Here is a 12,391-nt window from a genome sequence, read left to right as displayed (position 1 = left end):
GCTATTCTGGCATCTAGCCACTCTCTGCCCTCCGGGCAAGTCTTAGGATGAAGTAGCCTGTCTTTTTTGGGAAAGCCATGGTGTTTCAAGTTGCTGCAAAGGTTTTGTAGCAAAAATCTCCAGGCTACATGTGGGAGGTGTGTCTTAGGCTTTGTTTCTGTAACTCACACTGACTGCTAATGAACTTCCCAGGGCTACCTCATCACCAACAGGGAGATTGTCTCAGAAGATATAGAAGATTTCGAATTTACCCCCAAGCCAGAATATGAAGGACCCTTCTGTGTCTTCAATGAGCCCGATGAGGTAGAGATGCCATTTGGGAAAGTGCCTGATGTTTGGGAATAGGAAGAGGAGGCAAGCGTGGTGATCCTCTTAGACCTCAGCATTTGTTTAATCATAATAGCAGCTGGGCTCAATCCCCAGTGGTTGGTCCTTGTTCACATAAGGTTAAGATGGAAATAAAGGGATCAGTGAAGTTGTTACTCCTCAGCTTTGGAGAGGTGTTAAAACTTGGTGTAAAAAGAGGTGTTTACACTTGAGGAAGAGTAAAGTAACCCTTTGACTGCCAAAATTTGTTAAATTCAGGTTCATCTAATCCAAAGATGGTTTGAACACATCCAGGAGGCCAAACCCACCATCATGGTCACCTATAATGGGGACTTTTTTGACTGGTGAGTCAGAAAAGGGGAGGGAGAGATAGGAGAAGCACTGCCTGGTAGCACGCGTGAGCTGCTCACCCTGTTTAAGAGGAGATGGTGTGAGGTGTCCCCTGGGGCAGTCTTCCCGGCCCCTGGGGCAGTCTTCCCGGCCCCTGTGGAAATTAGAGACTCACTGTCCCACATGTTTTTCCGTCCTCTTGTCCTTAGGCCATTTGTGGAGGCCAGAGCAGCGGTCCATGGACTGAGCATGTACCAGGAGATAGGGTTCCAGAAGGACAGCCAGGGGGAGTACAAATCACCCCAGTGTATCCACATGGACTGTCTCAGGTAGGCCCTGCAGCTCACGTGGTGGCTTATCGCAGTGTCTCATGAGGGCTTTCTGTAAGTGAGACTCCCTTACATACACTGGTCCTTTCCATACCTTGTTACAGAAGCTGCCGAGAAGTAGCTCCTGTCACCTGTGGACAGTGGCTGCTGATGGTCCCCAGGGTATAGAAACCAGACCAGAAAGAAAGACCTGGTAGAGTGAGGTCTGGTGCTATGGGAGGTCACAGAGAGGCCTTGGCTTCCCCACATTAGATTGGGATGTGGCAGCCAGGCTCTCTTGAAGGACAAGCATGGTGTCCAGATAGGCTGGGGTGTCCAGACTCAGGATAAGTGTGCAAGGTGGCCCAGAGTGTCGAGAAGGAAGGCTGGAGAGAAAGGTCACCTGGGCTTCCTGTGCCCAGTGAGGAGGTTGGTTTTATCTTGGTGGTCATGGGGAGCCACTGACACATTTAAAGCTTGATGAATTTTCTCCTTACCCCTGGTATTATGGTGTGTGGATTGAAGGGCAGGCAGGTTGCAACAAGAACAAGAGCGAAGAGAGGGCTGGTCTTGAGATATCTGAGAGTCAAGGACTTTGAGATCTATAAATATGGGGACAGGTGCAAGAGGCATTAGGAAATTCTGGTTCTCAGGGCTTGGGCTGGGCTCCTGGAGAAATAGGGCAGAGCTCAGGTTCAGAATAAAAGCAGACCTGGGAGCTCCATCCACATGGAGGATCTGGAGACTGTGGGGCTCGGTGATAAGACCAAAAACTTGATAGTTGATGGATTCTCAAGAAGAGAAATAGAGACTTTCCTGGTATTTCAGTGGCTAATAATCTTCCTGCCAATGTAAGCCACATGGGTTTGATCTCTGCTCTGGAAAGATTGTACATGCCAAGGGGCAAGTAAGCCCATACTCCACAACTACTGCGCCCACAGACCTGGAGACCATGCTCCATTGCGAGAGAAGCCACTGCAACAAAGAGTAGCCCTTGCTCGCCACAATTAGAGAAAGCCCACACGCAGCACCCAAGACCCAGTGCAGCCAGAAAAATGATTTTTTAAAAAGATCCCACATACTACAATGAAGATTGATGATCCCTCATGGCTGTAGCTAAGACCCTGCATAGTCAAATAAATAATTTTTTTTTTTTTTTTAAGTAAGAGGAGTAAAAGAGAGGTGGGGTTCCTCAGTGGAGGCAGCAATACTGGGGATCCTTCAGCAGGGCATTTCTGAGGGGGAGGACGGCCCCACAGGGCAGAGAGGCCACAGAAGGTGAGATCGGATGCTGCCAGTAGGAAGTTGTAAGTCCTAGAGATACAGTGGTGTCTGTCGTGGGGCTGAGTTGTGAGGAAGGAAGAGGTGGAGATGGCACGAAGGGACCTCAAGTGTTTTTATACAGAAGGGATTGTGTAAGAAGAGGATGGGAGTTTGACAGCAGAGTGTGAGGGGCAGGGAGAGCAGGGCAGAGCCTGGCAGCACCTGTAGCGAATAAGCTGTGGAGGAATCTACAGCAGGAATCAGACAGCAGGTTCCTGCCTGGTCCCCTTTGTATTTCTCCTTGAGGGTGAGAGGAAGGCCTCGCAAGGACTGGAGGACCGGCTGTGTCGTCTCCTTGTGTTTGTGGGTTTCTCTGTGAAGTTGACTGGGTCCAGCTGAAAGCTTTTCACAAGGGGCCTGCACCACGTGAGGTCTTGGTGATCTTTTGGGGTACCTGTCAGGACCCTGCATCTTCCTGTAGAGTGTCCAGCTTCACCACATCTCACAGGTTCCTAGACTTCGTCTCAGAATTATCTCTGGCTTTTGCTTTTCTTCTCCTTTGCAGGTGGGTGAAAAGGGACAGTTACCTGCCCGTGGGCAGCCACAACCTCAAGGCGGCGGCCAAAGCCAAGCTGGGCTACGACCCAGTGGAACTGGACCCTGAAGACATGTGCCGGATGGCCACTGAGCAGCCCCAGGCACGTGTGCTGCCTCGCTGAGTCACCTTCTGCTGGGGGGTGGCGGCCTCTGGACCCCTCACTGACCTTACTGTCTGATGTCCTCTCCTCAGACTCTGGCGACCTACTCGGTGTCGGATGCAGTGGCCACATACTACCTGTACATGAAGTATGTCCACCCGTTTATATTCGCCCTGTGTACCATCATCCCCATGGAGCCCGATGAGGTCAGTGCCTCTCCTGGCCCGCTGCCTGACTGGGTGGTCCCAGGCAGCTATTGCGGGTGCAGCCGTTGATTTCTGTATTTGGCTCACAGCCTGGTATTTCCCGGTAGGTGCTGCGGAAAGGTTCTGGGACGCTGTGCGAGGCCTTGCTAATGGTGCAGGCCTTCCATGCCAACATCATCTTCCCCAACAAGCAGGAGCAGGAGTTCAACAAGCTGACAGATGACGGCCACGTGCTGGATGCTGAGACCTACGTGGGTGGCCACGTAGAAGCCCTGGAGTCCGGCGTGTTCCGCAGTGACATCCCCTGCCGGTTCCGGATGGTGCGCCACTCCTGAGGCTGGGCCTCATCCCGCTAGTGCTGTGGGAGGACGCAGGAGGGACCCAGCCACAAGGGCTGAAATAAAGCCCTCTCCCCCTTCTCACCCATGGACCCCTCACCAGTTGTCCTTTGTCTGGCCTGCCCTTTAGGGTGCCACTCCTTCTGGAGTGTTCTCTTGGTAGAGTCCCACCTGAAGTAGGTTACATGGTGTGGGGCCATTTTCCTGTCTTTCTCACATCCTCTCTTGGTTGTTTGTGTTAGAATCCTGCTGCCTTTGACTTCCTGCTGCAGCGGGTGGAGAAAACCATGCGTCATGCCATCGAGGAAGAGGAGAAGGTGCCCATGGAGCAGGTCATCAACTTCCAAGAGGTGATGCACAGGCTCAGGGAAGTGGTGTGGGGAGAACAGTCTGTTTACATGCCCTGCCTTGCAGAGTGGCTTCTCTCAGTGGCCTATTCATTGTGCACCTACTGTGTGATAGTGCTTGGTTGCCGAGACAGGACACGGGGCCTGGTCCCATGTAGTTAGGACAGGACAGTGTATTGGCACAGTGAGGGACTCGACTTTCTGTACAGGAGAATTTCACAGAGGAGGCGATGGCTTTCAGAACAAAGTGGTGGGCTGATGTGGGAGAGAAAGGCAAATGAAGGGTAGATACAATTGTGTCTTGTAGGCAGCAAGGAGCCATTGGAGGTTTTTACTTTCTTTCTGTCTATAGACTTTAAAAATGATAGGAGTTCCTATAAATTACAGGGTAGAATATCATAACTGCAAAGTCCTTCACGTAGTAGTTAGAAAGCACCATTTGCAAAGTGTGTCACATGACCAGAGGCACCAGGCACCGCCTGCTTTGCTGATCCTATTCCTTTGGATGTGGCGCATTTTGGGTCTCTGTCAGGCCCTGCTTCTAGGATTGATTTCAAGAAATGTAACATATTCACCAGGCAAAGTTCAAACAAGAACGTGTGCACGTGCTCTGCATAGTACAAAGTTCTGTACAGCTCTTGTCAGCTACAGCTCATATGCTTTGGGAACTTTCCATGAACCAACTTGGGAAGAAGAGAGTGTAGGCTGAATGACAAATAGAAGTTAAAGAGCAACTTGAACAAAACAAAGATAACTGCTTTTTTGGCCTTGGCGTGAGGCCTGTGGGATCTTAGTTCCCCAACCAGGGATCAGACCCAGGCCCCTGGCAGTGAGAGCTCTGAGTCATAACCACTGGGCTGTCAAGGAATTCCCCGAAGATACTACTTTTAAGTCTATGAACCAATGAAATGAGTGAGAAATGGGCTGAAGGTGTGCTAATTGGAGGGACCCCAGACACCTTAGTGAATTTGGACGTGGACTTTTATAGATGACAGATGGTCATCCAGAGTCCCTGAAATTGTTCTCTGTAGGGTGGCCTAGGGTCTTTAGGGAAAGGGTAGCAGGTTCACCTTTTTGTTCCTGAGTGACCGCCTCGGTAGTAGTGTGGTGATAGCTAGTGGGAGGTGTCAGCTGGGGGCACACAGCGGCGTCTGGCCTGTCCAGGTGTCATCCCATCATCCCAGCCTTCCCACTACTGTGGTCTCATCTTCCCTCTCCGAGCAGCATTTCAGAGCATGCCCTAGCACAGAGAAGGATGGGGGAATTATTCTCTGAATGATTCATTTGCTTAGAATTCAGTTAGAAACAAGTATTATCTTTTTGGTATTTCCTGTTCTACTTGATAGATATTCCTTTTTTCTTCTGGTTGATTTTTGTGTGATTTAGATGTTTTCCAATTTATACTTTGAATGTCCAGAGGTTGGCAAGCTATAGTACAGAAGGGCTGTTTTTGTACAGTCAGCAAGCTAAGAATGGTTTTCATATTTTTAAAATATTTTAAAAGAAAAAGTAGACCGTAGCCACAAAACCTGGCACCCCACTCCAGTACTCTTGCCTGGAAAATCAGATGGACAGAGGAGCCTGGTAGGCTGTAGTCCATGGGGTCGCTAAGAGTCGGACACGACTGAGCGACTTCACTTTCACTTTTCACTTTTATGCATTGGAGGAGGAAATGGCAACCCACTCCAGTGTTCTTGCCTGGAGAATCCCAGGGACAGAGGAGCCTGGTGGGCTGCTGTCTATGGGGTCGCACAGAGTCAGACATGACTGAAGTGACTTAGCATTAGCATGAGCATTCACAGAGGTTTGCTGACCCCAGATCTAAAGGTGTTTTTTTTAAAGCCAATTTTTCTCGAAATAACTCCTAAGTACAGTAATTCTCAAGTTTTAACGTTGTATTTCTTATTGTTGTGTAAGTTTTGGACAAAATGAACTTATCAAATAAATACATATCTAATGTTCTGATTTAGGTGTTACATTTGGGAGAGAAAATAAAAGTATATGACTATCAGAAGCTTGTTTAGCCTTTTTTAGTTTCAGTGACTGTTTTTGTGTTTTGGGACAATATTTTTATTTCTAGACGCTCTCTATTGGTTCTTTTTCAAATGTGCTTTATTTCTTTCTTTATAGTGGACTTTCTCTTTCTGTGTTTTGTTTTTAAAACCTTTTTATTGAAGTATACTGATTTATAATGTTTTAGGTATACAGCAAAGTGATTCAAATTTTTAAAATACACACACACATATATATTCTTTTTTTTTTCCCCCCCTTTTTTTGGCTGTGCCACGTGGCTTGCAGGATCTTAGTTCCCTAACCAGGGATCGAATGTGTACCCCCTACAGTGAAGCACAGAGTCCTAATCACTGGGCCACCAGGGAATTCCATGTATATATATTGTTGTTCCTGTTATTTAATCACTAAGTCATGTCCAACTAACTCTTCACACCCCATGGACTTGTAGCCTGCCTGGGTCCTCTGTCCATGAGATTTCCCAGGCAAGAATACTGGAGTTGGGTTGCCATTTCCTTCTCCAGAGGATATTCCTGACCCAGGGATCAGGAAGTATTTCTTGTGTCTCCTGAATTGGCAGGTGAATTCAAGAACCACCAGGGAAGCCCGTGTGTGTGTGTGTGTGTGTGTGTGTGTGTGTATACATGTATTCTTTTTCAGATTCTTTCACATTATAGGTTATTACAAGGGGTGAATATAATTCTCTGTGCTACAGTAGGTCCTTGTTGTTTCTCATCCTGTGTTTTAGATTTTGCATATTCACTTATCTTTAGCGTTATTTTACCATGTTTACTCCAGGAGGTTTATTGTCTGATGTTCTTAGGGTTCTCCTCCCACTGTGTCTGCTGTCTGTCATGGTAGAGTTTTTTTTTTTCCCCATGCTTCACAATTTTGAGATATTTTTTTCCTTTCTGGATGTACCATGTGGCCTGTGGAAGCTTAGTTCCCTAATCAGGGATCGAACATGCACCACCCCCTGCATTGGAAGTGCAGAGTCTTAACCATTGGACATCTAGGGAAGTCCTGTCGCTCTGCAATTTTGGAATCTGAACTCCTCTTCAGCAGGAGGGCCGTTGGTAGTTTGACAGTTTCTTCCTGGTTCCCCAAATGTAACATGGGCCCGATGCCCCTTCTTACCTGGTTCCTTGGCTGAAGAGTCCCAGAGCCAGTGGAGACCTGTTAGTGCCTGTTATGATAAATGCTCAAGGAAAATGCTTTCTTTGCCCAGAGTTCAAAATAGACATGGTGAGCAGACTTGTTGTAGTTTATTCTTTTATGGAGGTGGCTTTTGAGAGTCCTGCCTTTATTTGGGGCTCTGCACTTTGTCTCCCTTTTGTTGTGTGTAGCCTGCCCCTCCTTGAGGTAGCATGAGAAATGTGAGTTAAAGAGCTCACGGCATAGGCCTGAGGCCACAAACCTCAGAAAGGCCTGCTGCATGGCTGCCCTTAGCCAGTGTCCAGGAACTTGGACTTCAGGAGGTTTCTCACCTTCCTCTAATAAGAATGGCTCACTCACTCGTGCTCAGGTTGTTCGTGCAAACAGTGGTTTGTGTTAAGCGCCCACTTTCCTTCCTGGAGTCTGGGTTTTGGTCCAGGCAGGCAGAGTTGCCTACGTGAGCAGCCCTCCGTAAGAACTCTGGGCACTGGGTCTCCATGAGCTTCCCTGGGGGACAGTGCTTTTCACAGCACTTCTCGTGTGTTATCACGGCTTGTTGCTGGAAGAATGAAGCTCGTCCCAGCTTGAACCTGGGCTCCTCCCAACTTTCCCCCAAGTGCCTTTGCCCTTTGCTCATTGAGCTCTGTCTTTCCCCTGTGAGTCACCAAATCTAGGGGTGGTCTTGGGGATCCCAACACAGGGCCCAGCCTCTGCCAGACACCATTGAGTCAACTCACTGCTCTGATGTTGAGTCTTCTCATCACATTTGTTCTTTGGGGATAACTTAGAAGATCACATCTGCATTTACACGGATAGTTTTCATATTTCATTTAGGATTTCCATGTGTTTGGTGTCAAGAGGGTTTTTAAGCTAAGAGCCTTGGCTGGAAACAGAATCTGATTCATTGGTTTATAAAGTAATGCTGGAAACCATCTTGTATCACAGTTGAGAGCGTGGTGTTTGGTCTCAGAGGACCCTCAGAGGGTCCATACTAACTTGAAGCTTCTCATACGTGAGATGAGGAATTGCAAGGACATTGATGGTGTGTCACTTGCCTGCACTGTGGGGGCACTCGGGGCACCCAGGAAGTGTGGCTGTTGGTAATCTAGCGGGTCTCCCTACTTGTTAGCAGATGGGCCGTGCCATATGAGGCCACATATTACGCATTTCTCTCCCAACCCCAGAGTTCTCTTGGGGTGGAGTCTGCTGCTTCCCGTGCTGCGGTGCTCTGTCCTGTACCTCCAGGGTCTGGTGTGTTGGTGCATGTTGTCTGTCGTCCATTTGGGACCCATGGTGTTTTCTCTGTTACTCTGTACAATCTCCAGTTTCCATCTTGGTCACCAGCCTTCACTTCTTTCCACTTTCTCTGTAGGTGTGTGATCAGATTAAGACCAAGCTCACCTCCCTGAAAGATGTTCCTAACCGAATTGAGTGTCCCCTCATCTACCACCTGGACGTGGGGGCCATGTACCCCAACATCATCTTGACGAACCGCCTGCAGGTGAGACACATTCTCAAATCAGAATCAAGCTCTTTCTGCCTAAACCCTAATTGCTCTCTTCCTGTCCCCTCTCAGCCCTCTGCCATGGTGGATGAGGCCACCTGCGCAGCTTGTGACTTCAACAAGCCTGGAGCGAACTGCCAGAGGAAGATGGCCTGGCAGTGGAGGGGAGAGTTCAGTGAGTGTCAGCCCTGGGGGGCTGCTCAGCAGGAAGCGGGTGGGCGGGTCTCTGTCACATCCTCTCTTCCCATCACTCCTTCTAGTGCCAGCCAGTCGCAGTGAGTATCATCGGATCCAGCACCAACTGGAGTCAGAGAAGTTCCCTCCCTTGACCCCCGAGGGCCCAGCCCGGGCCTTTCACGAGCTGTCCCGTGAGGAGCAGGCTAAATATGAGAAGCGGAGGCTGGCAGGTGAGCAGTTGGGCCGTGTTGGTGTGTCACACCTTGAGGTCAGTCGAACCAGTTGAAGTAGATGAGACCACTGTGAATTAGTTTGTCCTATAGGCTTCCTTTTGTCATTTATCCTTCTGCAAGTTTCTGGCTCCCAAACCCTCCTTCCTGTAGTCTTTGTGTATTTGGTCTGTTCATACAGGGCTGCCCTTTGATGTGATTGATTAGGAACTTGTCTTTCTGAGTTTTCTGCTCCTTTGAGTTAACCAAAAAAACCCATGTTTGTTGGCATCCATTGCCTAGCTTTCTTTGGCTGTGTCCAGGAGGCCTGTCCCCTGTGTGGAGTCTCACGTGCCCACCATTCTCAATTGTGCTTCAGATTACTGCCGGAAGGCATACAAGAAAATCCACGTGACCAAGGTGGAAGAGCGTCTCACCACCATCTGCCAGCGGGAGAACTCCTTCTATGTGGACACTGTACGTGCTTTTCGGGACAGGCGCTATGAGTTCAAAGGTCTCCACAAGGTGAGCCTGACCTTAGTGAGGTTGGAGCAGGATCTAGTTTCTGGGGTGAAAATCCTTGCTCAGCACTGTCTCCATGTGTTACTCCCAATCTCTGAGCCCAGTGCATGCACTCAGACAATAAACATGCAGTTGTTTTTAACTTTGAAGAATTAAGGGCCTGGGGCCTTGAAGCTATTCTGAATGGTTGCTTTTAAAATAATTATTTAGAGCAGGGGTTAGCAAACTGCGGCTGGGCTGGCCATGTTTATAAATAAGTTTTCCTGGGTCTGAGCTGCGTTTGCCCGAAGCAGGGAGGGGGCAGCAGAGACTGAGGGCGAGCACTGCACACACGTGGCCCTTTACTTTGTGTGTACAGGTGTGGCGCTTTACTTTGCCAGCCTCTGACCAGGGGGAGTGAGGGGAGTGTGTTCACTGACATGTTTTACCAGTAGGACTAGGGAAATACACAACAATACCTCAGTTGTAATATCAGCAGGTAAGTGTTTTATATTTAAGCATATCGAGTTTTTTTCTGAGAGACCTTCCTTCACTGCTAGACTCATTGTTCACATCCCGAACTGCCCTGATAGACTGTCATCATCAGGCTTTGTTATCATTGTTAAGTTTATATTTTTATTATGGTAAATATGTACAATGAAATTTAACATTTTTAAGTGTACAGATCAGTGGCATTAAGTACATTTACATTGCAATTACTATTACCACCCATCTGCAGAACTCTTTATCTTGCAACACTGAAACACTGCATTCCCTTAACAATGATCCTCCATTCTGGTTTCTGTGGACTGTGAGCCTGGGAACCTCATGTAAGTGGATTCATACAGGATTTGTCCTTTTGTGACTAGATTATTTCTCTTAGCCTAATGCCCTCAAGGTTCATTCATGGTAGCATGTATCAGAATTTCCTTTTTAAGGCTGAATAATACTCCACTGTATGGACATTTTGTTTATCCATTCACCCATCGATGGATAGTTGGGTTGCTTCCATGTTTTAGATATTTTGAATAATTCTGCTGTGAACATGGGTGTGCAGACGTCTCTTTAAGATCCAACTTTTAGTTCTTTTGGGTATATACACAGAAGTGGAATTGCTGAATCATATGGTAATTGTATTTTTAATCTTCAGAGGAATCGTCATGCTGCCTCAGTTTATCTTAATTAAACTGTTTGAGTTACGTGTCTATGTCTTCCTCATCAGATGAGTGTTGACAGTGTTGTGACTGTCCATTTTATTTTTTAGAATCTAACACAGTGCCTGGCACATAGTAGGCACTTAGTAAATGTCTTTTGGGTTTTTTGTTGTTGTTGTTGTTCTTTAAATTCCAAACTTTTAAAAAAATTTTTCTTCTCACGTTGGATGGGAAAGTTGCTGAGATATTTATGGCCTTCCCTGCATTTCTTTATCAGTCACTTTTACTAAGGACCTCCTGAGTAGCTCTTGTTACCCTAAGTTAATAAGACACAGACGGGCCTGACTCCTTGTCCTGGGACACTTCTGGATGGCCATTCACATCGTGGAAGCTGCCAGTGCAGTGTCACAAGCCCGCCCCACAGTTCCTGTTAGCTAAGACTCACTTTGTCAGAGTGAAGCAGAAGGAGCTAATCTGCCAAACGCAAGCCTTGCAGCATGCTGGGGAGCTGAGCTGTCCATTGGCCTCTTAGAAGCTCAGCATCCCAGGAGGTGCAGCTTGTGTGGATGCGAGAGATGGGCGTCACCATGTTGCGCCTCACCCCAGCCCCGACTGGCACTGGGCATTCCTGAGGTCCTTCATGCCCCTTCCCCACTCCCCTCAGCAGTAACAATCTAATGTCTTTCAGTGTGATCCAAATTTTGTATCACTCAGCACGTTGGTTGAGCACCTGTTCTGTGCCAGACCCTTTTCTAGGTACTGAAAAGACATCAGGTGGGGAAGTAACAGTGGAATGTTCTGAGATGAAGGAGAATACCCAGTGTTTGACCACTGTGACAGCAGCTAGCCTAGCAAACAGAAAGAAATGCCACTCAGGCCGGAAGTGAGTTCAGATACCCCTGAGTCACATCCCTGTCTCACCCTCCCTGGTGGTGACCATGTCCGCTTTATTGAGGTAGAATTGATGTGGGGTACATCTGACCCTTTCAGATGGGCAGTTCTTTGCTATGCTAAGTCACTTCAGTCGTGTCCAACTCTGTGCGACCCCATAAACGGCAGCCCACCAGGCTCCCTGTCCCTGGGATTCTCCAGGCAGGAACACTGGAGTGGGTTGCCATTTCCTTCTCCAGTGCGTGAAAGTGAAGTCGCTCAGTCATGTCCGACTCCTAGCGACCCCATGGACTGCAACCTACCAGGCTCCTCCGTCCATGGGATTTTCCAGGCAAGAGTACTGGAGTGGGGTGCCATTGCCTTCTCCGAGGCAGTTCTATAGAGTTTGACAAATGCATACACAGAGGGGTTACTGTTGATAATTTTTTACCATATTTCCGTCATTCCATTCTAGAGAAAAACTATTGGCAACACCAAAGGCAAGTTGAAATTATCATGACCTGACCCCCCTAAATACTTAAGCAAAAAATTTGTAACCACCACCACAGTGACAAGAACATTTTCTTCTCAACCATTTACAATAGCACACAGCCCTTGTTAGTACAGCTGTGTCCATCTTCCAGCGGTTGGTATAGTATCTGATAAACAGTTGTTGGTCCATGAGCATTGGCTAAGGAGTAAATTGTTATTCCCAGATGTTGCCTCTAAGAATGTGCACTTTGCTTTCAGCCTGTCAGTGGTTTCTGAGTTCTGTTGTTTGAGAAACCCTATAACTCAGCCCATTGAGTGCATTAATAAGAGTAAATTAAGTAACAGGACTTGGATTGGGAGCCCCTGGGCCTCTTCGGTGGAGTGAAGCCCCAGCCTCTGTCACTGGTCTTGAGATGTAGGTTTCATCTGCTTCTCCAGTTAGCTGCCAGGTTCTGGATTCTGTTCTATGGGGGTTGAAATTGCCCTAAGTCTGAGGTGTCAA

At 47.9% G+C, this 12,391-nt stretch overlaps 1 protein-coding gene across 2 annotated transcripts in view; it reads left to right on the top strand.

Annotated features, from left to right (window-relative positions):
* Positions 1-12,391, top strand: part of POLE (DNA polymerase epsilon, catalytic subunit) — a 62,290-nt gene that overhangs the window by 10,013 nt on the left and 39,886 nt on the right. For both annotated transcript variants that reach the window (XM_070386361.1, XM_005891205.2), the window contains exons 10-20: positions 193-303; positions 586-671; positions 867-986; positions 2,794-2,926; positions 3,019-3,132; positions 3,240-3,452; positions 3,713-3,820; positions 8,355-8,483; positions 8,559-8,661; positions 8,747-8,893; positions 9,252-9,397. In XM_070386361.1, the coding sequence (XP_070242462.1) occupies positions 193-303; positions 586-671; positions 867-986; positions 2,794-2,926; positions 3,019-3,132; positions 3,240-3,452; positions 3,713-3,820; positions 8,355-8,483; positions 8,559-8,661; positions 8,747-8,893; positions 9,252-9,397 (1,410 nt within the window). The remainder of the gene's footprint in view (positions 1-192; positions 304-585; positions 672-866; positions 987-2,793; positions 2,927-3,018; positions 3,133-3,239; positions 3,453-3,712; positions 3,821-8,354; positions 8,484-8,558; positions 8,662-8,746; positions 8,894-9,251; positions 9,398-12,391) is intronic.

This window comes from Bos mutus, chromosome 17, assembly GCF_027580195.1.
Source record: "Bos mutus isolate GX-2022 chromosome 17, NWIPB_WYAK_1.1, whole genome shotgun sequence".
NCBI classification, from domain to species: domain Eukaryota; kingdom Metazoa; phylum Chordata; class Mammalia; order Artiodactyla; family Bovidae; genus Bos; species Bos mutus.
This window is presented reverse-complemented; position numbering and strand designations above follow the sequence as displayed.